The 27,850-nt window shown below is 48.0% G+C and overlaps 1 protein-coding gene across 1 annotated transcript in view; it reads left to right on the forward strand.

The window, feature by feature from the left end:
- EHD3 (EH domain containing 3) overlaps positions 1–16,102 on the forward strand; it is a 36,876-nt gene extending 20,774 nt beyond the window's left edge. The window contains exons 4-6 of the mRNA XM_035272889.3: positions 6,936–7,348; positions 8,011–8,175; positions 13,877–16,102. Of these exons, the coding sequence (XP_035128780.1) occupies positions 6,936–7,348; positions 8,011–8,175; positions 13,877–14,404 (1,106 nt within the window). The 3' untranslated portion in view covers positions 14,405–16,102. The remainder of the gene's footprint in view (positions 1–6,935; positions 7,349–8,010; positions 8,176–13,876) is intronic.
- Positions 16,103–27,850: the final 11,748 nt, after the last annotated feature.

Genomic DNA, 27,850 nt, shown 5'->3' on the forward strand with positions numbered 1-27,850 from the left:
AAAAAAAAGGGGTAATGTTATCAAGTCAGCACAAAGGCCCGGATGGGCCACATTAGACTGCCTGTTCTGCAAAGTGAGCTGCTTCCAAGGGCTCCAAGATCTCAGGCTTCGCAGGAAGGAGCACTGGGGCCCCAGGCTAGAGGGCAGCAAAGTGTCCTCCTTGCTCAGGGTATGACCTCTCTACTGAGCCCGGTGGGAGTGATGTGTCTGGTGGGAAGGATGGGGTACTGGGGAAGCTGATTCTGGGAGGTCCTGGGGCAGCATGTGTCTCTGGATGCAGATGTGTTGGGGTGGGTAGGGGAGGCAGGCAGGGAGGTAGTTCCTGGAAGTGGCAGGATGTGCCCTGGCCAGGCTCATTACTGGGAAGAAGCGAGGATGCGGCAGAAGTGGGAGGGCTCCAGAAGGCTGAGTGTCCTGAGTTTAGGAACCACATTTCCTGGCTGCTTCCCAGCTAGATATTCCCACAGGCACAACCTTAGGAAAGCAGGGCAGGGCTTTGTGCTGACACCACAGACTGCACAGCTGAAAGCTCCTCCCCACAGGCCTCTTACTGTACAGGTGAGCTCAGCAGGGCCAGAGCAGGTTGAAAACCTGCCCAGGTCTCACATCTGGAGTGAGAACTCTGGTCTCCCTATTCCCAGTCCCGTGGCTTCTCAGCATGCTATCATCACCTGCCCAGGAAGAGCACAGCGGGTAGGAATGAATGCAAACCTCCCATCTCCAAGCTTCTTCTAGGGGGCTTTAGGGCTCAGACCTTGGCAGTTCTGGGCTGATCTTTGCGGCCATATTCCTAGCCCATTCGGGGGACTCTCTCTGGAGCAGAGCCTGCACTTAGGGGCCTCTGGGTTTTCCCAGACTATGTGCTGGGACATGCACGCCTGTGTGGGCACTCCCATGCCTGGGCAGAGCAGCTGAGTCCTGACACCCTTCAAAAGGCCTTGCCAACCATCTGCTCGGGCCGCTCTTTGCCATTACTTCTTGCATCTAATGTGGCATTTGTTTCCCATTGTCAGCCAAACTCTTCCCACATTTTGGACATTGATGCCTTGTTATTCCTCTTTTCTCAAATGTCTTTAAATCTTGACAGAGACTTTTGTGAGGGAGGGATGGGCTTTTGCATGTACCCACCGCAAGTAAGTGCCTGGTTTGAGGGCTTAGCCTCCAAGCTTCAGGCTCACGTGGCTGTGAGCTGTTATAGAAAGAGAACATGGGCTGCAAGTCAAGGAGCTGGGTTCCAGGCCTCAGTTGGCCCCCCGCTGGCTGTGTGAGCTTGGGCAAGCCCCCTAATCTCTTTGTGTCCCCATTCCCTGTCATGTAAGATGTGGATGCCCTACTTACCTCCTGGAATATGGAGAATTATGAAGAGTGAATGAGGCGGCTGGAAATGCAAAGAAGTGTGCTGCCCTTCAGGACCCAGGCCCTGCATTTCAGACACAAGGAAGCCGCTGGGTGATGAAGGAGGCTGTGCTCACTGCGTTTGTCTGATTGATTTCCTTCTGCGTGGCATTATGTTTAAGTGCTTTCTTTCCAGTCCTCTGGAGCCTGGGGTTGTAGAGGACCACAGATCCCTGCAGGCTGCCCCATCTTCAGGCCCAGGGCTGGCTGACCAGTCCTCTTAGAGCCAGCAGACTTGTGCCATGATGTCCAGGAAAGGCAGCTTTTCTGCTCTGTCTCCTGGGGCTTGAATCTCCCCCCACTCACTAGTCCATATTTCAGGAACCCTTGGGCTGCCGTGAGTGCTCAAGAACTACTGCTGTGGGTCTCAGAGCCACTGCTGGAACCAGAGAGGGAAAAGGGGCCTGCCACTGTGATGCCGCTCACTGCAGCTGCCGAGGCAGAGTCTTTGCCATCAGATCTGTTGCCACAGCTCTACCACAGACTCCTCATTCAGTCATTTGTTATCCCCATTTTGCAGCTGAGAAAATCGAGGTTCAGATTTGCCGAATAAATGAAAAGTGAATCCTATACCCTTTTTCTTACTGGGTCCCGTCTATATCTTTGAGATACCCCCATTCCTAGATCTACACCAAAGTCCAAGCCAAGTAAAGAATGAAATATCGGTCCTACAGGTGTCACAGACTCAGGGTTAGCCAGGAGCAGGAAGGCTGAGCTTCAGAGGAACCATGGAGTCATTGCTTGATGGTCATGGTCTTCCTAACCGCACCTGGCTGGAAGCTACTGGCATTACTATGTCTGTAATTTAATAGCAGCTTGCTGGAGCGAGGAGGAGGCCTCTGCTTATAAAATCATAGAAACAGTTCCCGAAGCCCTTGGCCTGTCCTGAGGCAGAGATGGACTTCACACAGGCATCTCTGAGGCCTGTAAGACAGCAGCCTGCAGCCTCGTTCTCTTGCTGGGCCTGCAAAGGTTCTTTGGCCTAATCTCCATCCATCCCCCTGTACTCCCGACCTTCATGCCTCTGGTTTCAGATGCAGAGAATTGTCAACAGAGAAAGGAAGCTCAGAGGTTGTCAGCCCAATCCCCTGGTTTGATGAGGAAAGACAGTGAGGACTAGAGAGGGGAGGCTGCATACCCGAGGACACACATTCCATTAGCGGCTAAGCAGAAATGAGAGGTGGGCTCCCCCAGGCCGGTGCTCCTCTGGTGACCCCTTCCGAGCATGTCCCATCTCATAGAACTAGCGCTTAGAAGGAGTACTTTTTAAAAAAAAAACAGCAGAGCAATCAGAACAGCCAAGATCACAGCTCAGTGGTTTCACCTGCATCCTCTGATTTGGTTTGATGCTCGCAATAAGCGTATGACTGAGTCACTGGTTCCTCGACCATAAAACTGAGGCCCAGAGATTACTCATTAACTGTCTCCCAGATGCAAAATGTGTAACAAGGATCCCATGTTCCATTCAACAAATACTGACAGTGCAACTGCTGTGTGCCACGCACTGTGCTGGGTGCAGGGGAAGCCCAGAAGGACGAGGTGCTGCCCCTGCCCTGCCCAGCTCCCAGTGCAGTGAGGATTTCAGTGAGCTGAGCGGCAGAAAAGGAGCATGCATGATGCCTCAAGACCACCGGGGTCAGGGACAGGGATGGCCAGGGGTCTATCCTGTTCTGGCAGCACTGACATATTGCTGACCCTCAACCTTTGCAGACACAGCCTCCTCTTATGTCACTGGCATCCTCAGGGATTGCAACAGTGTTGCAAGGACAGAGCCTCTTCTCTTCTCTGCAGCTTCTCTGGTGCCTTTGTGTTCCCCAGCGTGATAGAGGCGTGGCTACAATGCAAGAGTTGAGTTTGGAGTTCAGGTCTTGGCTCTGACCCCCAGCATTGCATGGCCTTGGGCCTTTCTCTCACCCTCTATAAACCTCCATTACCTTGTCAGCATAGGGCTCAGTGCTGGCCGCCCTGTCTGCCTTAGCCTGTTCTGAGTCATTGAGCCAATGCACGGGGCTGAGATTTGCTGGACAGTTGAGAGAGAGCTGCAGCTCAGTCTTGGTCCTCCCAGCAGCCCCTCCTGCAGCACCGCCACAGCTAAAATCCAGATTGGGGAATAAGGAGCAGCAGAAGGCCAGAGGCCTGGCAGGGAGTTGTGGAGGGCCCTGCTGCCCTACTGATGTGAGCTGTTTGCAGAGGTGGGGGTTGGGGCAGGGGGCTCAGGCTGCCCTGATTTTCTTAGCCCTCCGGCCCCTCCCCACCCACAGCTCTGAGGGACTGCCTTTGGGAGGTGACAGCAGCCTTGCCATGGGCTGTGCCAAAGGAAAGATAAAAATTGGCTGGAGCCATCCCTGGGGAGAGGAGGAGGGATGGAGGGATGGAGGGAAGGAGGGAAGGAGGGGAGGAGTGTGGGCTGCAGGCTTTACCTGGAGTGGGACTGTTTAGGCCTCCCAGGCTCCAGTGAGGACTGGCTGGGCCTGCGTGCCAGGGAACGAGGGAGGCAGGGAGCAGCCAGGTGCAGAACGGCAGGATGGCTGACAGCTGGGTCATCTGGCCTCACCACTTGCCAGCTGTTTGGCCCTCTCCTCTTTGAACCTCAGTTTCCTCCCCTGGAGGTGAGAATGATACTCCTTGTGCTGCCTATCTCAGAGGGTGATGTGAGGGTGAAATGAGGTCATGACATGAACCGCTTCCCATCTGCAGAAAGCACTGAACTTGGAGTTGGAGAGCTAGGGGTCGTGTCCCATGGGTGGTCTTTGCTGAGTCACTTAACCTCACAGAGTTTGCGTGAACATCTCCCAGGCAGGGGTGATGATGCCCCTGCCTCCTGGGCAGAGCAGCCTCTGAAGCAGTTTCCTGGGCCTTGCCCCTGAGCCCAGACAAAGTACCTGTCTTCGAACGAGAAAGCAAAATCTAGTTCACACCAGGTCCTCAATGACGCACCAAGCAGGGACTGTCCTCAGGGTGGTACCTGGAGACACTGGGCCAGCTCTGCCCTTTCCTGAGCCTCAGTTTCCCTTTCTATAAATCAGGGAGTTGGGCCATTGATTGCTAAGCTCCTCATAGCCTCATGTGTCTACCCCTCAGGAGCAGGGGGAGAAGACTCGTGTGTTAGTTGAGATGTATATTAATGGAGCAGCTGATAGTTCTTGGAGAAAATCACCAGGGAATGGAAATACTTTGAAGCACTTCATTTACCAAATACAGAGGAGTTTAAAATGGATAGTACCAGTATCTGGGTAAGCAAAGGAAGGTTTTACCATCCTTTGTTGGTTGGAATTCTCTTACAGCCACTGGACAAACATTAAAGGAGTCCTCCAGGAAGATTTAGGGCAGCAAAGCAAGTTTTCCCGTCCGTGCTGATCCCATCCTCCTAGCCCCTGTGACAGTGCCTCCACATGTCCTAAATATGTATGCCATTAGGTGTTTACTAGATGCCACAGGGTGGGGGAAAGGCTTCTTAAACTTAGCTCCCTTGGCTCCTCCTCATTGATGCCTCCAGCTTAGTCTGAAGTGACAGCCTTTGAAAGCCCGCTCCGTGCAGTGGTCCATTGCACTGACTCCAGGGCCACCTTCCTGGACTTGAGTCCCAGCCCATTGCTTACCAGCTGCGGGACTTTAGACAAGTTACTTTATCTGTTTGTATCTCTGGTTACTCCTCAGAGAAGTGGGGCTGATATTAGTGTAATGACGCTGCATAGGGTCATGGTGAGGATTAAAGGAATTAATGATTATAAAGTACTTAGGTCAGTGCTGCACACCTTTTGAACGCTATGGAAGTGTTAGCTATTGTTCTTTTTATGGACCAGTGGTATTCAAAGTGTGGTCCTTGACCAGCAGCCTCAGAATCTCCTGGGAGCTTGTTAGAAATGCTCTGCGCCAGACCTACTGAAACAGAAACTTTGTGGATAGAGTCCAACCATCCAGGTTTTAACAAGCCCTGTGGGGGATTCTGATGCAGGCTAAGTTAGGACCCCCATTACAGATAATCTGAGCTTCTTAAGTCTGATTCACTCACAAGACAGTTGCCTGATGATCTTGACTGGTCTCTAGTCTCCCTCTGTGAGGCAGGGCAGGCTTTTCCCTAATGATTTGGTTTCCCATTCAATGGTGGCCATGAGCTTTGGGTCCCCAGTAAGTGTCCCCTTGGAACCCTTGTGCTACGGGGAGCCAGGGTGGTTGATCACATTAGAACCTGAGAAAGGGCTCCTACCTCAGTGCCAGAGTTATGCCATGGGGCAGTGGCAGCAGGGGAGGCTGAGAACCCTGCTTATACTCAGTATGGGAAAGCCTGCCACCTCCATCCTCATGCCACTGCTGCTGCTCATGGGCTCTGGGCCCTTCCACAAGTCACTCGACATATCTTAGCTCTTATCTTCCTATTTTATGTCAGAGGAGCCTGAGACACAGAGTTAAGACCTACTGGGGCTCTGGGTGTCAGTGAATGTATAGACTGTTGGTCTACCCTCCCACTTCAGCCCATCCTGGATCCACAGCTACTTGGGATTCAGTATAACAACTTCTGTGGGGCTCCTGGAACCAGCCTGACCTAAAGCAGCTTAGTGCTAGATGACCAAGCTATGGGTGACCAGAGTCCCAGTCACATCCTAAGGAAGAAACCCCTTGTGGTTTCAAGAGTTGGGAATTCTGTGCTGCAGCTGAATACAAAGGAAAGAGCCTGCGTGAGAACAAGTTTATGTTTTTATAACAAGAATTGCAGATTTCTTCCAGACCACTGATGGGCATGGTCTGAACCATCATCAGTATCTACCTTTTACTGTTTCATTGTTTTCAGACCTTACAAAGAATTTCTGAGTTTTTGTATCAGGTTAGGTGTCTAGACTTTCTTTTGCAGCAGGCTGCTAAATACAGTAAGCACGGATAGGAGAGCTGGATAGTGTCGTGTCTTATGGATACAGTGATGTTAATAAGAGTAACTAGGCCAGGTGCCGTGGCTAGCCGGGGGCGGTGGCTCATTCCTGTAATCCCAGCACTTTGGGAGGCGAAGGTGGGTGGATCACCTGAGGTCAGGAGTTCAAAACAGCCTGGCTACCATGGTGAAACCCTGTCTCTACTAAAAATACAAAAATTAGCTGGGCGTGGTGCATATTCCTGTAATCCCAGTTACCCTGGAGGCTGAGGCAAGAAAATTGCTTGAACCAGGGAGGCAGAGGTTGCCGCTAGCAGAGATGGCGCCAATGCACTCCAGCCTGGGCAACAGAGCAACACTCCATCTCAAAAAAAAAAAGGAACTAACATTTACTGAGCGTCTACTAAGTGCTGGATTTTAGGAGTATTTAATCTTCATAATTCTATCAATTAGGTATTCCTATTATTTTAGTATTTAATAGTATTTTTAGATGAAAAAATACTAAGAGACATTGAGTAATTTGCTCAAATCCAAACAGTTAAAATGTGGAGGAGCCAGGATTTAAATTCAGATCTGACTCCCAAGACTGTGTTATTTCTACTGCACCTGACTGCTTCTCCAAACTCCTGCCCTATACCCCAAAGGCTCCAGCCCCTGACTGTCCCTCTGCCGGCAGGGTATGACTTTGCAGCTGTCCTTGAGTGGTTTGCGGAGCGGGTTGACCGCATCATTCTGCTCTTCGATGCCCACAAACTGGACATCTCTGATGAGTTCTCAGAAGTCATCAAAGCCCTCAAGAACCACGAGGACAAGATGCGGGTGGTGCTGAACAAAGCTGACCAAATCGAGACGCAGCAGCTGATGCGGGTGTACGGGGCCCTCATGTGGTCCTTGGGGAAGATCGTAAACACCCCGGAGGTGATCCGGGTCTACATTGGTTCCTTCTGGTCCCACCCCCTCCTCATCCCTGACAACCGGAAGCTCTTTGAGGCTGAGGAACAGGACCTGTTCAGGGACATCCAGAGTCTGCCCCGAAATGCTGCCCTGCGCAAGCTCAATGACCTCATCAAGAGAGCCAGGCTGGCCAAGGTGAGGCAGCCCCCTGGAAGGTGGGCAGCTTGGGCAGGGGCCAAGAATTTGGGGGTCAGCTGCAGGAGGTGAGGGTTGTTACCTCCAATAGCTGGGCTGGAGAATGTCCTGCAGCCACCTCGTCATGTGTGTGGCACCAAGGGGCAGGATAGTGTGAGGGCTGTGGTTCCAGGCTCTGGGATCAGAGGGCCAGATTGGATCAGACTCCACTGTTTACTGTCTGTGGGATTCCCAGCCTTGGCAAGGCTGGTAGTCTCTCTATGCCTCTGTCTGCATCTATAAAATGAAGGGGTTGTTGGAGGACAAAGTGAAATAGAGAGTCTCAAAGCCAACATCACAGTGCCTGGCAGCTTCAGAGATGCTCAGCAAATGTCAGCTGTTGGTATTGTCTTTAGCAGCAGCAGCAGTAATACGACTACCTATCTACCTATCCTGCCTTTTCCATAGCTCCCCACAACCTCACCTTGTCCATAACAGAAAAACAGCCCAGCCCTCCAAGCAATGTGGAGGCATGAGGTTAGTAGAGGTGGAAAGAATTTCAGAAGTAGGAGCAGGGGGAGGCGGGAGGGATGTAGGGTTAGCAATGGGGTGAGAGCCATCCTAGAAGGAAGGGATCGTCCAGGGTCTTGATGTGAAGGCTTCTCTCTGGCCCTGTTTGTCAGGTCCACGCCTACATCATCAGCTCTCTGAAGAAGGAGATGCCCTCGGTGTTCGGGAAGGACAACAAGAAGAAAGAGCTGGTGAACAACCTGGCTGAGATCTATGGTCGCATCGAGCGGGAGCACCAGATCTCACCTGGAGACTTCCCCAACCTGAAGAGGATGCAGGTAGTGAGGGTTGGGGGTTTTAAAACCAGGTACAATGTCTGAGAGCTGGCTGAGCCGCCTGAGTATGGAGGAGGCCACCCTTGGAGCCCCTGGGGAGAACCCAGCCCAGAATCATCAGGCAAGGTGGTGGCCCTGGATCTGCTCTCTGTTGGGCAGTCACTGGCCCAACAGGGGAGAGACACGGAGCCCACCACCCCAATGGGTGCAGGTGTGTTAGATGATGTCGGGGGTCTGACACCTCCAGTTGATGACCTTCTCTAGTCACGGCCACCACTGGCTTGACATCCCACCATCTCTGGTGCAATGAGATGGGCCACCTAACCAAGGTTCTCCAGGCTCTTAAAGTGCCTGAGTTTACATCCGAGGTCCACCTTATGAGCAATTTGAGAAACGAGCTTCGGGGAGGCAGAAGTGCACACAGGAGCTCATCTTTGGGTCATATTGCAGGTGCCTATCCTGGGTCAGTGACCATCACACCTGGTTTCTTGTGGTTTTCCCCAAAGCATTCCTCAGAGGGAGGCATTTGTCATCTGCCGTTTTATAGAAGAAACTGAGCTCTCAGTGTTTTCTGAGTGTAGCATTCGCATAGGCCACAAGAAGAAAAGCCAGGAGCTGTGCCCAAGGTCCAAACAGGAAACCACTATACCACATCGACTGGTTCCTCTCTGAGCCTCCATCTCCTCATCTGTAAACTGAAGCTACAAAATCACCTCATATGCAGGTGTTGTGAGCACCAGTGAGATAATATTTCCAAAGCCCTTAGCATAAAGCCAAACACAAACTGCACCCTTAATACACAGTAGCCATCACTGGGTGGGCAGGGGGAGTTGGGCGCTAGCACAAAGCTACCCTCTGTAGGTGCTTCTTATGATTTTAGTTTTTAGTTGATAAGTTAAAAAAAGGGGTCTTAGGGTCCCTTTGAAATGTTATCTTATCAACTTCTTATTATTCTAGAATTACGGAATCAGAGGCCGGGCACAGTGGCTCACGCCTGTAATCCCAGCACTCCTGAGGTCAGGAGTTCAAGACCAGCCTGGTCAACATGGCAAAACTTCTACTAAAAATGCAAAAAAGTTAACTGGGCATGGTGGCAAGTACCTGTAGTCCCAGCTACTCCGGAGGCTGAGGCACAAGAATCACTTGAGCCCAGGAGGCAGAGGTTGGAGTGAGCGCTAGCACAAAGCTACCCTCTGTAGATGCTTCTTATGATTTTAGTTTTTAGTTGATAAGTTAAAAAAAGGGGTCTTAGGGTCCCTTTGAAATGTTATCTTATCAACTTCTTATTATTCTAGAATTACAGAATCAGAGTATATAATGTATATACACCATAGAATGTATATACACGAGATTGTGCCACTGCACTTCAGCCTGGGTGACAGAACAAGACTCCATCTCAAAAACTAAAAAACAAAAGAACTAGGGAATTAGAAAAATAAAGAAATAGCAGCCATAGAAGGACTTAATAGATGCTGTTGCTCTTGTGTCGATCTTTAGCTTGAGAATCAGTTTCTCGATTTAAATCTAGGGTTTTCATGATATCACTATAGTCCGGAATAGGAAAAAGAAAAAAATACATATTCCAAGTATGCATTTGTTCATGTATCCCTTCATTCATATAACAACCTACCTCAGGCCATTCACTAACGAGCATTGCTTCTGTTTGGAGGATTTCCTGGTCCTTGACTTGGAGCACTTCAGCTCTTCACTTCTCCTTTTGTTAAGAATATAATGATCTGTAAGCAAACATTTGGGAAGATAACATTTGAAAGGTACCCTAAGACCCCTTTTTTAATGTGAGGAATCCTTTCAAAATATAAAGATTCTCACCTCATTTGCTTGCCAGTTTGATTTTCTGTTCTGCGGTTCAGTATGCTGAATCCACAATGTAAATAGCTGTCCTGTGTAGGTGTCCGTGTAGGGTGATGGGAGCACCCGCCCATCATGCCCCCTGGGAGATACTGGGACCCCTGCATGGGAGCCCACCAAACACACCTAGATGTGAGCAGGCTGGGAGAGACAGGAGGAATGAGAAGTGGGAGGACCTTGGGACAAGATGCCCTGAGGAATGGGAAATAGGGCCCTGTCTGCTCCTTCTCCAGGAGGCCCTCAACCCTCAGGCCTCTGTGGCTCAGCCCCACCCTAGGAGGGAGGTGAGAGGTACTCAGGCGAACACCTGCCCTAGAAAGCTATGGGTGTTCTCTGCATTTTCTGCAGCAAACTAGCTGTGCTTCACCCTGCATACTGGCCTCTTCTCAGCCTCTGGAGAGTTCTGTGGCCAAAGCCAGGGCAGGAACAGAAAGCTCTCACCTTGTCACTGTCTAGAGGCCATGGAGAAGTTGCTGTTCTAGACTCTGAACCTTTCAAAATTGCAGAGACCTGAAAAGTGGAACATATTTCTTTTATGGTGTGGTGTGGGTAGCCATGTGAAGGCAAAGGGAGCTCTTCCAAAATCTGCCTACTGTGTCAAACCCTCAAGGGCAGTCATGCCTTGTTCATGACAGGGATGGGTCCTCAGCAGTGCATTGTGAGGTGATTTTGTCATTTCTGTGTGAACACCGTAGAATGTGTATACACCTGGAGAGTAGAGCCTACCACACACCTGGGCCATATGGTATGATGACCTATTGCTTCTAGGCCACAAACCTAGCATGTGACTGTCCTGAATGCTATATGCAGTTGTAATTCAATGTATTTGTATATCTAAGCATAGAAAAGATACAGTAAGGCCGGGTGCAGTGGCTCACGCTTGTAATCCCAGCACTTTGGGAGGCCGAGGCGGGTGGATCACGAGGTCAAGAGATCGAGACCATCCTGGTCAATATGGTGAAACCCCGTCTCTACTAAAAATACAAAAAAATTAGCTGGGCATGGTGGTGCGTGCCTGTAATCCCAGCTACTCAGGAGGCTGAGGCAGGAGAATTGCCTGAACCCAGGAGGCGGAGGTTGCGGTGAGCCGAGATAACACCATTGCACTCCAGCCTAGGTAACAAGAGCGAAACTCCGTCTCAAAAAAAAAGAAAGAAAAGATACAGTAAGAATACAGTATAAAAGATAAACAGTGGTATACCCGTAGAGGGCACTTACCATGAATGGAGCTTGCAGGACTGGAAGTTGCTCTGGGTGAGCCAGTGAGTGAGGGTGAGTGAGTGTGAAGGCCTAGGATATCACTGTACACTGCTGAAGATTTTAGAAACACTATACTGGACGGGCACTGTGGCTCACACCTCATACCAAAGTAATCCCAGCACTTTGGGAGGCCAAGGCGGGCAGATCACGAGGTCAGGAGATAGAGACCGTCCGGTCTAACACAGTGAAACCTCGCTGTTATACTGGAGCGAGCATAGAAAGTCAACACCAAGACAAAGGTATGCTAAATTGCAGGGTCTTTATTGCAGGCCGCCACGGAGGACTTGCGTCTCTCCAACCCGTGGCCCCGAAAGGAGAGCGTTAAGACCTTTTATGCCCGTAAACCACCTCGGGGGTGAGGGTGAGGGGTGAGGGGCTTCAGACATTCTAAGGGCCAGTGGACTTTGGACATTCTGTAAATTACCTCCTGGGCAGAGATGAGGGTGAGGGGCTTTGGACATTCTGATTGTTACTTAAGTGGTTCGCAGAAGTCAAGACAAGCATTAGTTTGCACATTGTCTGGATAGGGTGGAAATTACAGACCTTAGTTACTTATTACAAGTCGCAGGGGCCAAGATGGTGTGGGTTTGGACTGCTTGCCTGTCACATTAGGGTTACAGAGAGCAGTTTCAACAGAAAGCCGAGGTATGGTTGAGGTATGCAGTTTTATTGGGCTTTTACCATGTCACACTCACCTCTACTAAAAATACAAAAAATTAGTCAGGCATGGTGGCATGTGCCTATAGTCCCGGTTACTTGGGTGGCTGAGGCAGGAGAATCACTTGCACCCGGGTGGCAGAGGTTGCAGTGAGCTGAGGTTGTGCCACTGCACTCCAGCCTGGGCGACAGAGTGAGACTCCATCTCAAAAAGAATTTTAAAAAGAGAGAGAAACACTATACACTTAATCTACACTAAATTTATTTTTAGAAACATTTTCTCTCTTCAATAATAAATTAACGATTCTACTTTAGAAACTTTTGATTCGTAGTAACACTTGACTTAAAACATACATTGTATATCTATATACAAATATTTTCTTATTCTCTAAGTTTTTTTCTGTTAAAAAAGCATTATTTTTTACTTTTTAATTTTTTGTGTACCAAAAACTAAGATGCAAACACCCACAGTAGCCTAGGCCTACACAGGGTCAGGATCGTCAGTTTCACTCTCTTCACCTCCGTATCGTGTCGCACTGGAAGGTCTTGAGAAGCAGTAACACACATGTAGCTCTCATCTCCTATAATAACAATGCCTTCTTCTGGAATTCCTCCTGAAGAACCTGTCTGAGGTCGTTTTACTGTTAACTTTCTTTGTAAATAAGTAGAAGGAATACACTCTAAACAATGAAAAGTACAGTATAGTAAATATTGACATAAACAGTGACAGTCATTATCATTATCCAGTATTACGGACTCTATGTAAATGTGTGTGCTAGAATTTTATACCACTGGCAGCACAATAGGTTCATGTACACCAGCATCACCACAGACACATAATGTGTTACGTACAATATCACTAGACAATAGGAATTTCCCAGCTCCATTACTGTCTTCTGGGACCCTCATTGTATGTGTGATCCCTCATTGAATGAAATATCGTAATGCAGCGCATGACTGTATTTTGAAAACTCTCTTCAGGGCACTCCAGCAAGCATCCTGATTAAGAACCATACTTTGGGGATGACCTTGGCATCTGTTATGATTTGGTTTTAGTAGCCTGTGCCTGGTTTTTTTGTTTTTTCACTATGTGGGGATAGAATGTAATTTTCCTACCTCAGAAGGACATTGTGGGAGTGAACGAGGTAATGTAGTGAAGGCCCTTGTGGTGATTTTCAAGTACAGCATAACCCTTATTAAAGTAGAGGCTCACGCCTCTAATCCCAGGACTTTGGGAGGCCGGGAGTTCAAGACCAGCCTGGCCAACATGGTGAAACCCCATCTCTACTAAAAATACAAAAATTAGCCAGGTGTGGTGGTGCATGCCTGGAGCCCCAGCTACTTGGTAGGCTGAGGTGGGAGAATTGCTTGAACCTGGGAGGCGGAGGTTGCAGTGAACCAAAATCAGGCCACTGCACTCCAGCCTGGGCAACAGTGAGGCTCCATGTCAAAAAAAAAAAAAAAAAAAAAAGAAAAGCAATAATAAATAAAATAAAAATAAAGTAGAGGTCCATATGACCTAGTGTCAGAGGGTACAGCATTCAAGAGACAAGATTCAATAGCCAAAATTGACTTAAAGAGACATGTAATGTTTTCCTCTCTGGAATGACATTAAAAGGGATTGAAATAAATAGATCAAGCCAATACTTGTTAAATTTCTCTTTCTTCCCAGCCCCTACAACTCTTCTAATCCCTCCTGAAAAATCCCATCATCAGCTCAGTGGGCCTTCATTCCCCTCCCTTCTTATACCTTTGATTACCATGTCATGTCCATCAGCGGAGCCTCTAAGTCACACGTCTTTCATTGTGGAAAGGGATCAGTTGTGAGCATTCTAGTGTTCATAGGAGGCACGTGACAAATGGAAGGCTCTCCCCTTTCACTGTATCCTATCTTTATCTTCTCTCCCCTTCTTCCCAGGACCAGCTGCAGGCCCAGGACTTTAGCAAGTTCCAGCCGCTGAAGAGCAAGCTGCTGGAGGTAGTGGATGACATGCTGGCCCACGACATTGCTCAGCTCATGGTGCTGGTGCGCCAGGAGGAGTCACAGCAGCCCATCCAGATGGTGAAGGGCGGAGCATTCGAGGGCACCCTGCACGGCCCCTTTGGGCACGGCTATGGGGAGGGGGCTGGAGAAGGTATTGACGATGCTGAGTGGGTGGTGGCCAGGGACAAGCCCATGTACGACGAGATCTTCTACACCCTGTCACCGGTGGATGGCAAGATCACAGGCGCTAATGCCAAGAAGGAGATGGTGCGCTCCAAGCTGCCCAACAGCGTGCTGGGCAAGATCTGGAAGCTGGCTGACATTGACAAGGATGGCATGCTGGATGACGAGGAGTTTGCACTGGCCAACCACCTCATCAAAATCAAGCTGGAGGGGCACGAGCTGCCCAATGAGCTGCCTGCCCACCTCTTGCCCCCGTCCAAGAGGAAAGTTGCTGAGTGATGGGGGTGGAGGGGCATTCAGATACGCAGGTGTTAGAGGAGGAGATGAGAGTGGTGACTACACACACACACACACACACGCACACGCACATGCACACGCACACATACATGCGCAGATCTTGACATTGCACTGTAGGTAAGAGAGGACCATGATGCCCATGTTTGCAGCTCATACTTGTTTGGGCACATCTCTAAGTTCTCGGGATCAGTAGAAGGACAGGAGCACCCCCAGGCCACAGAGTCTAAGCCTAAGTCTCCATCCCTCCTCCCCTCTCATCATCCACTCCCCAGAGACCTGAGGATAATCACTTGCCCACAGATGGCCCACCCACCTTCAGATTCCCCAGTGCCTCCACACCCAGGCTCTGAGCAGATGGAAAAGACTTTTCGTTTAGTAGACAATTCACTTTTTTTTTCTGTGCTTCCCCTACCTGCTTTGGCTCCATAATAAGAAATCCATTCAGGAGCTGGGAGATCTGAGGGCCAGGAGGCAGCCACAGGGAGGAGAGGTGAGAAAGGAAGCATCTTCTAGAGACATCATCCCAGGAGCTCTGTTCTTTCCTTCTAAGATCTAAGCCTCTGTCTTCTTCAGCAAAATCTTGTTTTGAACTCTACCAGTATTTCATTTTAAAGAATCCCAGAGGGGGAGAGAGAAGAGAAAAAAATTCATAGAAAATGTGAGGAAGGTGTCCTATAGTCCACTGAAAACCTGTCAAAGTGGTTTTAGTCCATGGATTTTGTTAGATGTTCTTTCCACCTGGCCTATGGCATTTAGATGCTCACACTTGACTCACATTTACCCAGCCCCCACTGCGTGCCAGGAGCTATGTTAGGTACTTTATATACATTATTCTATGTGGCCCTCCCTGATGCCCCAGGTAAGTATGCATTAGCTTTCCCATTTTGCAGATGAGGAGGCTGAGTAGTCTCAGAAGGGTTTAGGCAACCTTCTAGGACTCACAGAAGTCACATGTGATGGAGAGAGGATTCAAAGCCAGGGCCTCAGACCCTCAGACGCTTCCCTGCGCTATGATGTATTCAGGATCCCAGCATTGATACTCAATGACAAACCATGGAGAACAAGCCAAGCATGTAGGCCCCCTGCAGCCTCCCAGGACAGGCTGGCAAGGCAGGAGGACCAGCCAGCATTTGGTGGGCCACCAGTCTGGCCATCTGTCGTGTCACAGAAGGAAACCGTGCCTTCTGGCTCTGCGCCCTGTATTTCCAGCCTCACAGACGTCCAACAGCACCAGCAGGAGAGTGGGCTGGCCTGCTGGATGCTGTTCATGCCTGTCCCTGCTCTGCCTCCCACCCAGTTGTCTGAATCATCCCAGCTCAGATGCAGCTACCATCTCTTTTGTCAAGTGGGACCTCATGCTAATTCTTAGAAGGTTAACTTGAGAGGTCTGGGGTCTTGTTCCCTAAAGGGTCCCCAGGGACTCTGCAGAGTCCTTGGAAAATCCCCACCATACTCAGTGCCCTACATCTTCTGTGGTCTCTCCCCTGGCTTGCTTCATGGCCACTGAACCAGTCACTTTGTATGCTATGCTCCTACTGTGATGGAAAACTAAATGAGTATAACTTATTTTATATCCATATTCAGACTATATAGAGAATATTCTGTGTATCTAGGATGTGCTTACTACTGCAGTGCGTCTGTCATTAGTCTTCATGTTAATACAGTACATGTATTCTTTGGTACCTGCCTGGCCACTAAGCATCGTTCAATGGAGGCTGAGGGAGAGGGGCCGGGTTCTTAATTGGGGTTCCTGGTGGAATCTTTAGCTGAGCATGGCTCACTGGGGCCACCCAACAACCAGCATCCACAACCAGCTTCCCAGTGGGCTGGAGTTTCTCTGGGCCCAGTGACCAATACAGGCGAAGCTGGTGGAGCCACCGCTCCCTGCTTCTCTGGAGTGAAGATGTTCCCCAAGCCTCTGGGCTTCCTTCTGCAAACACACATTTATCTTTCATATGAAATGAAGAGCAGATGAAGGCCAGGCAGAGGTTTCAGCTGCTCTGGAGGCAACCCTTGGGTGCCAAAGTGCAGGTGAGGGACCATTTCTCAGCTCCACACTTTTCTTTGAGCTGATAGGGAAATGGGAAGGAAATGGCAGAGGTAGGTGAAATTCTTGTCTTTTTATTTTACTGGAAAGGGAGCTATCTGTTCTCCCTTCATTCACCACCACTTGGACACATGCACCACTTTCCTGCCCTTCTACATTTCCTGCCTCTCTTCTCTCTTTTCTCCTCCACCCAGGAGAGATCTGTGAGATGTGGGAATTCCATGTTTGCATAGCTCCCATCGCCCTCGAAAGTGGAACTGATGTTTGAGGGACAGATGGAGCTCACTCTCCCTGGCAGTGCCCACTAGCCTTGCTGCCTTGGCTTCCTGACCCCTTCCAGACTTCAGGGTTCTGGGAGATCTCAGGCCTCAGCCCGGGAAATGTAATAGGGAAAGCAGAGACATGTCATGTCAGTCCCACAGAAAAGAATTTCTAGAGCATTTGTCCTGTTCCTTTCCTCCACATTACTCAGTCTGGGCCATGGAATCCATCCAATAAACATAGCAATGCCCTACACTACCGACCAAGCAAAGCTTGCCTCTGGGACCAAAGAGCTAAATCAAGACCAAAGTGTAACATGAATGTAACCAAAATGCAGGTTGGTTGCTCAATGCCTGCAGAGTCCAATGAACAAGAGTGAGATCTGATACAAATAAAGTGAATGTATTCCCAAGCTAGCTTGGAAGAGGGGCACACAATGTCCTGCGTTTTAATGTGCCGCTTCCCCTTGGGAGCAGAAAGCAGACACTTTTATAAGGTAAGGGAGCAACTGAGCAAGGGTCCACCAGTTATCATGGTGCCTAATCTACCGGACAGTTGAGTAAGGCCTTCCTAGGCAAAAATAAATGGTAAAAGTGGTCAAGCAGGCGTGCTTTAGATATGCCCTCCTGGTGAATGAAAGTCCTGAAGCAGCCCCTGGAGGGTGGGAGTTCCAAGGCAACCCTGGAGGTAAAATTACGAGGAGGGCATGCTTTGGTCTGCAAATTGACAGTCAATTTGGTCTGGAGGACCATTTTGGAGCAGAGAGATAAACTTGCCCTGTAGGGAATGTCTAGTGAAGGGGAGGTGAAAGGTTATATTTGCATTTTTAATTTTTCTTTTTTTGAGACAGAGTCTCGCTCTGTCATGCAGGCTGGAGTGCAGTGGCACAATCTCGGCTCACTGCAACCTCTGCCTCCCAGGTTCAAGCCAGTCTTGTGCCTCAGCCTCCCGAGTATCTGGGACCACAGGTGCCCACCACCATGCCTGGCTAATTTTTTTTTTTTTTTAACTTTTATTAAAAACAGCGTTTCACCATGTTGGCCAGGCTGGTCTTGAACTCCTGACTTCAAGTGATCTGCCCACTTCAGCCTCCCAAAGTGCTGGGATTACAGGCATAGGTGAGAGCCACTGCACCTGGCCTATATTTGCATTTCTAAAGGGCTAAGTATGAAGTTGGGAACCTAGGAAATGAAGAAAAAGAAGAGAGGGGAAAAAAACACCTCCTAGAAAAAATGGGGTGCTTGTTTACATGAATATTTCCAGATGACACTCCTGGCCATAGCAGGGCATGGGCCTTGGTTTGCAGAGTGATGAGAAGTTGCCGTGAGTCATCCCCACTCCCATTTGGTTCCAAAACCTGTATTTATGAGTTAACTCATCAGAATTAGCAGAATGATCTGGAGAGGAGAATAAGCTACTCCCTAAGCGATGCTGAGTGGAGTCTATACATCTTCAGTCCTTTATTTAATTTGTCCATCCATCCATCCATTCATCCTTCGATCTTTTTTTCTCTCAAAAGATGCTGAGCACCTCTTACAGAAAATATCCTGAGGGAGAATAAAGAAATTCATTTCTTGAGTCATTCAAAAACACTCAGTAAAGTTCACCTGAGTGTAGAGACAATTCTATAGGGATCAAAGAGCTCACAGCCTAGTAGGGGGGAAGAGGCATTTATTCAAACATTAGTAATACAGTGAGGGAACTTGAAAGGGGGGTGCTCAAGAAAATCAGAAATGGCTTCAAACTGGGGAGAGGTGGTCAGAGAAAGCTGGGGGCAGGGTGGGCACTGGAACTGAGAAACTGTCTATGGCCAACCTCTTGGGCCTCTTTTCTTCCTTCCTAATCTAAGAAAGACAGGCAGAATTTTTACATAAAACACAGCATAGAGCATTCTCAGCCCACCAAATCATGACAGACTGAGAACCACTGAATTGTTTGTGGAAAAGCACAATTAGAATTTTGCCTCTGGGGACTGTGCTGTTTTTTCACAGGCCATTTTCAAGTGAAAATTATATCAGTGTCTTTCAAGTTGAAATGTTAAATGCCTAGAAGGAAAGAAAAATGGTGATGGAGGAGTGTCAGTTATCCTGGCCAAGGGATGAGGACACTGGGAGCACTTCATGGGCATAGACTCCTAATTAGTGCTGTTTACCACAGGTCGGTTCTCCTGTCGTCTGTCTCGTGGGAGGATTGTGCTTTTCACCCCTTTGAAGTAGGCAAGCTGTGTGACTTGTTTTGGCTCATGGAATAGATGTGTAAGCAACATGTCAACATGTCTCTTCCTTGCAGAGACAAATGTGCAATTTGCCACATTCTACTTTTCCTGGCTCTCCAGCAATGCGTGTGGGAGTGTGTTTGAAAATGGAGCCTCCGTCCCAGTTCATGCTAAAACCCCTTCCCAACCTATAAGGGCAGATGCCATGAACAAGACATAAACTGTGTCATTTTAATGTTAGGCCATTGAGAGTCATGGGGCTGCTACATGACATAGCCTATTCCATCATGACCAGCAGACCTGGTAAGTCTTTCGATAGTTTAGCCCATGGAGCAAGTGAAAAGAAAGTTCCTTGGAAATCAAGTTCCTGCCTTCTTTTTTTTTTTTAAGATGGAGTTTTGCTCTTGTTACCAGGCTGGAGTGCAATGGCGCGATCTCGGCTCACCACAACCTCCGCCTCCTGGGTTCAAGCAATTCTCCTGCCTCAGCCTTCTGAGTAGCTGGGATTACAGGCTGCGCCACCATGCCCAGCTAATTTTGTATTTTTAGTAGAGATGGGGTTTCACCATGTTGACCAGGATGGTCTCAATCTCTTGACCTATGATCCACCAGCCTCAGCCTCTCAAAGTGCTAGGATTATAGGCGTGATCCACCGCGCCTGGCCTTTCCTGACTTCTTAAGAGCTGAGGTCACTTGAAGCTGAAGGGATGGGTGATTCACATAAAGCCTTTCAGTGTCTGAGTTGTATTCTGCCATATCCTAGCCCCACCCTTCAGTGTGGCTTTTTATGTTGGAGAATTTTCGACTTAACAGTGTCAAACGCTAGTAAGACTTGCCTTCTCTCTGCAGGAATGTAGGTACTGGGGATTCACTGGGTATTTGTCTGCTTAGGGTTACATAGGGAGGTATCCCGCTTGGAAAGAGGAAAACTACAGTTCCCAGACTCCCTTGCAGCCAGGTTCAGGATGTGATTTTAGGTCCTACCAATCAGATAAACTTGTGGGAGACTGTGCTATAGCACATCCTGCCAGAGGTGGACCCAGCAGCTATACAGCTATGACAGCAGCTTCCTGGCTTCACAGCTTCCTATTCCTGTGCGAGAAGCTGAAAGTCTTGTTTGTGAGGTCAGAGAAACAATGGCAACACTAGTACACAGCGTTGTAAGTGACCATCCACCACTTTATGTTTGCTCACCTACCTATGGTGCCTGAGCATTACTGCCATGTACAGATTGCACAGCAGGGACCTGGGCTGCCGCAGGAGAGGCTTCATGGAGGCTTCGTGTCTGTGTGTGTGTGCGCGTGTGCATACCTGTGTGTGTTTGGGTCAGATTGGGACGCTACACAGAAGTGGTTCTTGCAAGATAAGTGAAGATAGGAGAAGATGTGGCAGGATTTCTCAGAGAGAATGCTGCAGGGGAATTTTCAAAGCAAGAATTCCTTCCTAAGGATTAATTGGGATGCATATGTGCATGTAAGACACTTGAGGCTATAAAATATAGACATGTCAGAAGTAGCAGTTCTATCTCCTTCCCTTAGAATTTCATGAAGTGTAGGGTGCCCTTTCTCACCCCAGGGAGCATCATTGAAACATCAAGGTGGCAGCCATGGCCCGAGGGCAGGTAAGCCCAGAAAAACACGGACTCCACAGAGAGAGACTCAGGAGCTGGAGCTTGAGCATCCGGCAATCTGAGTTCCTCCGTCAGAACAAGCCATGGGGCCGCTCTGTGCCTCTGTTTATTCTTTCCCCAAGCAGGGTCATTTCAGACATTTGGAGATAGGAGGCTACAAGGAGATGGAAAAGTTCACCAACAATGTAAACACTCTACATGAGAGAGTTTTGTTGCCATGTGCTAGAAGAGGCATGCTTCAGGGAAGAGGTGAGAATCCTATACACGGGAAGGAAGGAAAGAATCAAGCCCTGTAAAAGTACAAAGGAAAAAGAGACTAGAAGAGATGTGGAGCTGGGGCATCCTGCCAAGGATCTCGGTGCAGCAATGCTTACAGTGTTGCATACTTGAAAGATGTCAGGACCCTGGAGATGGCCTGTGGGGTATCTGCAGCCCTCGCCTACTGTGGCCACTGCCACATCCCGAGTCCCTGTCTAGCTTTACAGCCATCATGATCTGGTGCTGGCAGGGGGCTGTGAACACTCAAGGGGCACTCACTGGGGTGGGTTTGGGTATGACACGGCATGACAGTCTGCTTACAATGCAGACCATCTGAGAACTCCAAGGGCGATAGCAGATCCTCCAGTGTGTTGAATGCATGACTCCAATGGCAGATGTTTCTCTTCATTTGCAAAGTGTCAGGATCACACTATGTTATAAAGTTTCCTTTTCTGACAGCCAGTGCTTTTTATAGCATTTCTTAAACCTTCTTTAAGACAAGGAGCTAAGGCCATGGCAAATGCCAGATCGCTATGGAGAGAAGAGGACCCAACACTGCATCCTAGTCCCATCACAGGCTAAAACGAGGATTTGGTTCACCTTTGAAAGAATCTCAAGCTTAGTGGCATCATGGTACCATTGGTGAAATCTGACTTCAGTCCAGGTTTCCTTTCTCACAGACCACTCCCCTTCCCATTCTCCTGCCCATCCAGGCCCAGCTCAGGATGCCAGAGGATCACTCCTCCCCCAACTGGGCATTCTTTTCTCTCTAGGCCACTAATGCATGCATACATGCACACACACACACACACACACACACACACACACACACACACACACACTGTCTCTCTCTGTCTCTGTTTCTCCCTCTCTCACACACACTCTCTCCATTCCCAGCATCCATGTCTGCTCCATCCCACAGGGCTGGGTTTTGCTATGGGAAAGCTGGCTGATCTGAGGAACCAAGAGGCTGCATGTGTGACTATGGGGTCAGATGCTGCAGCCCTGACTTTGGTCACAGATATGAGTTCAACAGGAGCCTCCTGAGCCCAGTGAGAGGGGTTCCTGTCAGTCTTGCAAGAAAAGCAGCAAGAGAGGAGTGTCAGGCAGGTGTTTGGACCTGACACCATGTGGGCACCTGCTTACAAGCTGAATTCCCCTCTGGATCAACTCTGCTTCCTAAATGCCTCCAGCAGCTTTCTTGGCCATACAAGGCAATTCCCCTCATCCCAGAAAAGCCTAGTCTTCAGGAATATGCAATGGAATGAAAAGATATAACTCACTGCAAGGAACTCAGCTGGTGCTTCTTGCCCTGCTCAGAGTAACCCTTCTAGCCTCAAGCAGCTGCAGCTTATCCTCTTGATACCCTGGTGCATTCAAGAGCCACAGGAACTCAGGCCCGAGATAACATTAGCCTTGAACTCTTCAGCAACATTTCCTGGAACTTCTTGAGATGAAGAGAAAACAAGAAAACTAACTCTGAGCTACAGCACTTGGCCAGATGTTACTCCTCAGCCCCGGAGATTTACTTTACTAGTCTGTAATCCTGACTTAGTGTTCTGTGTAAAAGAAGCCCTGCTTTATGCATCAAGGGTTTCACTCAGGCTAATGACTAGAAAATGACAAAAATCCTCAAGCTAGGATTTTCCAAGACCCAGTGCAAATATCTCCTCCAAGCCAACGTGACACCCCACTCCCACCATCCCTGCCATCTGCAAACCCCTAAAGTTTTGGAAGTGCTACCTGCCTGATGCCACCTTATAGCACCGCCACTTGCACACTTGTTTAATTCCACCTATCTAGATAATAAGCTTCTTATGGGCACAGAATATGCTTTGCACAGAACAGTACTTATCTTGCTACTCCCCCAGGTCCCCTTTCAGGGACAAAGGACTTATTTCTCCAGCTGCTGCACTTCAAGCTGTCTCCCCACTGCTTACATCACACCCTCTTCCCAAGGGCAGCTGTACCGAACGACTGGTCAATGAGGGTATATAAAGGTCTGGCCCCCTTGCTTCAACCTGGAGCAGTTCTGAAGGGATGTCCCAGCTCCAGAACTCCCTATGGGGTCAGCTGAGCCCTTGTGACTGCATTACAGTCCCATTGCTCCCTCTGCCCAATCTTGCTTCTCTTCCTTCCCCTTTCCGAGTGTAAAACCAAAGGCACTCTTTAATAAATGTTTTGCATAATGAGCTCCATCTCAGAGTCTGCCTCCCAGGGAAAACGACCTGCAACAGTGTCTAACAAATAGAAGCTACTCAATAAATGCTTGTTGGCATTAATGAACCACCAATTGCTTAATGACAAATCCAGAGGATGGCCTCCTGGGGATTACTTAGCTGACCATGTGAATAGGTGCAGTGCCCTTGCCAGAAAATATGTACCACCTGGCACCAGATCCTTGGCAGGCCACTTTGAATCACTGGGAGAAGATAGAGCCATGGAATGTGCAGGACTTCTCCTGTCAATGTGGCCCCAAAGTTACCCGTTAGCTGGAGTGACAGCTCCAGCTAAAGGGTCATTCTTACAGAACGATAAGGACCACAGGGCTCATTCTGTGCAGAATGAGACCATTGCTCAGATTGTTCCATCTGCTGTTTCTTGTTTTCTTAGAAAAGCAAATTTCTCCTGTTATAGGACATGCTACAGCTCAGAGACAGAAGTTGGCAGATGAGAGGGAAGGCCTCCTTTCCTGGGGTCCAGCTCCAGCCCCAGCTTTACATAAAGCAAGCATTCAAGGGAGGGACACTTCCTTAGGAATGAAATTGATGAAGATACTGCCCTTAAGCAGCAGCCTAGAACAACCACACATAGAAAGTGAGACTTTCTAACATTCAATCTGAAAGCCCCAATGATAAGGATGAGATATTTTCAACTGCAGACTTCAGGATATGAAAGATCAGAGGATGACAAAGAACTATGACAACAGAAGACCTGACTGGGGTTAGGATACCAACAGTTGGTTCCAAAATCGAAGACACCATGGATTGGCAGCAAGGCCTGGAACCTGCTGGTGATAGGAGTCAGAGAGCAGCATGGCTTCCATGACCAGTTGGCATGTCTTTTCTGGCACAGACCTGGGGAACTGTGGCACATGCGTCTTAAGACTATGGTTTTACCAGTTCCTCAGTGAAGAGGAGTCAAATTTAATATCAAGGCCATATTGTATCTTATATATAGTTTATTATATACATAATTGCATGCTGTAAGTAGTTAATAGTTTTGTGAACCATGAAGACCTTATTCCATATTCTTAGTCACTTTACTATCTTTGAAAGGTCTTGAGAAAAAGAATCCTCTGCAGATACTTTTAAAGGAGTAACAACCTGGCCATAGTGAATTCCAGTTGGTCTTCGTGGTGAGGATCCTAGTGATCGGAGTTTGTAGGCAACACTCCCTCATGGAATATGCCTTTAGAAGGTCTGTTCCTGATTGTGTATGGCCTAGGCTATAGGACCTCAGGATCTGGGGACTGAACATGATCTGGGAAATCACCATGTCCCCCCAAATCTCAGACACCCACTGATGAAGTTCTGTCTCCTTGTGACTGTCCCTGGCCACTCACATGTCCAGACCAATTACTTCTGGATGCAGTATCTTCCAGCAGTGACTGTCTAGTCGTTATAATACTATGGCTTTGAAACATGCTCAAAGATTACATTCAGAAAGCAGTTAGAGTCATTAAAAATTTGTCAAACCTACTGAATGTATAACACTAAGAGTGAACCCTAGTGTAAACTATGGCTTCAGATGACAATGATGTGTCAGTGTAGATTCTATTGTAACAAATGTAATTTTTGGTGCAGGAAGTTGCTAATGTGGAAAGTTGTGTGGGGCGGGGTACAAGGGATATACGGGAACTCCCTGTACTTTCTGTTCAACTTCGCTGTGAACCTAAAATTGCCTTAAAGATTATTTATTGGCCAGGGGCAGTGGCTCATGCCTCTAATCCCAGCACTTTGGGATGCCAAGGTGGGTGGATCACCTGAGGTCAGGAGTTCAAGACCAGTCTGGCCAACATGGTGAAACCCTGTCTTTACTAAAAAGGCAAAAATTAGCCAGGCATGGTGGTGGGCCCTGTAATCTCAGATACTCAGGAGGCTGCGGCAGGAGAATTGCTGGAACCCGGGAGGCAGAGGTTCCAGTGAGCAGAGATCACACCACCGCACTCCAGCCAGTGACGACAACAGTGAGACTCAGTGTCGAAAAAAATAATAGTAATGTTTACTAATTAAAAAAAGAAAGAAATCCTGGTCCTCTCTGTACAGGTGGACCTCAATATCTATATGTAGCAGTAAAAGAAATACTGTCTGGTATGAGCTGAGTCACTGGAGTTGGGTCCTCTGGCTCTTTCTTTCCCATCAAAATAAAATTAAAAACTAATAAAATCAATGACTGCTGGGTATTATAGTGAGAGTTTTGTGTTTTGAGCTGGGGTCTGTGGCCTGGTTATTTGATTGATTATCTGCTTATTCAGGAGCACTTGGTTTCCTTGTCCTGTGGTCCCCTTCTCTGCACCCCACATCAGTTCTCTTGCTGAATGCCCATCTTCCATCATGGACAAGTTTTGAGATCATCATGTCCTATCATTTCTGTTAGTTGTTGGTCTTATGCAATTCACATATGGAAAAAACTAACCCGGGGTGACTTATTCTGGAAGGAAAGGGAGATAAGTCACGAAAGGGAAATATACTTTTTTACTTTGCAGCTCAGGAAATGCAACTCTCTAGATAAGTTGTTGTTAACACCTTAATTTTCTTCCAATGCAAAAATAAAATTTCCCTGGAACACCAAGTGTATCATTCACGTGGCCCAAACCACAGTCATTTTTTTAGATAAAAAGGTCATATTTGTGATGGCAGAAAGATGATCCATTTCAGTCCACCCTCCCATCACTGAGCATTCACTAAGCAAGGATTAAAAGCAAAATAACCTCTCCAGTGCCCTTCCTCTGACTCTTCCCACTGCCTGCAATGGTTTCATACAAAGTTATTTCAGTTATTGTAGTTTCTGGCCCTAATCCAGCTTTTTTTTTTCTACAAAAGCATTGGGAACACTGCAGTGTCGACAGGGCTTCAGCATCCACGTGTGTGTGTGTGTGTGTGTGTGTGTGTGTGTGTGTGTGTGTGAGAGAGAGAGAGAGAAACTATTTGTGTGTGTGTTTGCTTATGTCTCATTTCTTTAGCAGTGCAACAGTTTTGAAGAGCACCTGGGAAGAACTTTGCAAAGCACACCTTACCACAACCTTCCTATCCTGTTTCTATTAAGCAATTCCAGCTTTGGAAAGAAAACATTGAAAAGGGCCTCTACTTGAGCGATTTGAAGATTCCAGACAATATTTGCATATTGTTAAACAGCCTCTCTCAAGGCCACAAGGCCCATTACGAGTGCCTCTGCAGCATATCACCCAGGCAGGTTATTGAACCCTTCTTTGAACCACATCTGTAAAATACAGGCAATTAAACCCACTGTCACAGGGTTCTCATGAGAATAAAGTGAAACAACGTCTGTAATGGACCTAGCACAGAGGAGGTGCTCAATACATTGCGATTGCCTTCCTCCCTTTCACCCCTTTGCAGTTCTTGGGCAAAGGCATGGCTCTATCCCCTTTCCTCCTGACATTGCCTGCCGACAACCTCCAGCAGAAGGCAGGTAGGACACGAGCCCACTATGATTGTTAGCACATTCCCCTCTTTTCAGCCCTGTCATAAGTCCACAGTGACCTCTCCCTTTCCTAACTTAATTGTACCCACAAACGCAGCACCTGATAACATGCAACTGAGTGCTTATTAAGGGTTCACATGTCTTTCTTTTGTCTGACAACAAGGCTGTAAGCTAACAGAGGGTATGAGCTGAGTCACTGGAGTTGGGTCCTCTGGCTCCTTCTTTCCCATCAAAATAAAATTAAAAAGTAATTTAAATTTTATTATAAACAAGAGGGCAGCCTACTTGTAGGTGATCTGCTGGTCTTTGGCACTGGATATGCCAGCACAGGCCCAGTGAGTGGAGTCCCTCAGGGCAGCGACCTAAGAAGCCTCCAGCCTGGCCCGGCTGTGCCCATCACCCACCAAAGCTGGTGAGTCTGAGATCTGGCCTTGCAACCAGGGGAGAGTCCTCCAACCTTCCCAAAGCCTAAGGCTTCTGTCCCCTCTGCCTGCTGAAGTTGCGTCACAAAAATGGTGACAAGGACAGATCTTAGAAGGCAAGAGTGGGCCTGATGTCAACAGTTCATCTGGGGCTCCCCTTTGCTCAATGGACACCCAGACACCACACATAACCTCACCTTCTGTTACCATCAGTTCCTCCAGAGCAGAGTGAAATGCGCCTCCTTGAATACTGAAGCCTTCTATTTTGCTTTTCTGAACTCTTGGTATTACTGGGACAACATTACACTGTGTGAGGGAGGGAGAATCATCCAGAAGAAAATGCTTATTTTATAAAGTCAGTAGGCCTAAGTTGGAAGCCCAAATCTACCATGTAATAGCCTTGGTTGACTACGTATCAGGCATTTTTAAAAAAGATAAAGGTAGTATCACCAGAACTTGTATGAATATTAAAGTTACTAATGATTGCTCACATGTGTTAAGTACTTATTATATACCAGGTAAAGTCCTTCACATGCATTTCATCTGGACCCCAGAACAACCCTCTAAAGTCAGCACTATCATTATAACTCCCATTTCACAGAAGAGAAACTTAAAGGGTAAAGCTGAGACGAGGTGCCAGACATGAAGTTACTTGCCCGTGGTTGCCATCTGGTAAGTGGCAGATCTAGGATTAGCAATAAGAAGTCTTTCAAGAGTCATTGCTCTTGTGCATATCTTGTCCTTTCATCGCTAATAAAGACTTTTTAAGGATAGAGATGTACATTTTACTGACTTTATATCCAACTCTAAAGCCTGTAAAACATGCACCCAAAAAAAAAATGCTAAAGAAGAGAAGGAAGAAAAGGAGCCAAGGGCACAAAATCTTTAGGGAAATAACAAAAATTTGAAATATATAAAATGTGAGATTATT

The sequence above is a fragment of the Callithrix jacchus genome, chromosome 14 (assembly GCF_049354715.1).
Source record: "Callithrix jacchus isolate 240 chromosome 14, calJac240_pri, whole genome shotgun sequence".
Taxonomy (NCBI): domain Eukaryota; kingdom Metazoa; phylum Chordata; class Mammalia; order Primates; family Cebidae; genus Callithrix; species Callithrix jacchus.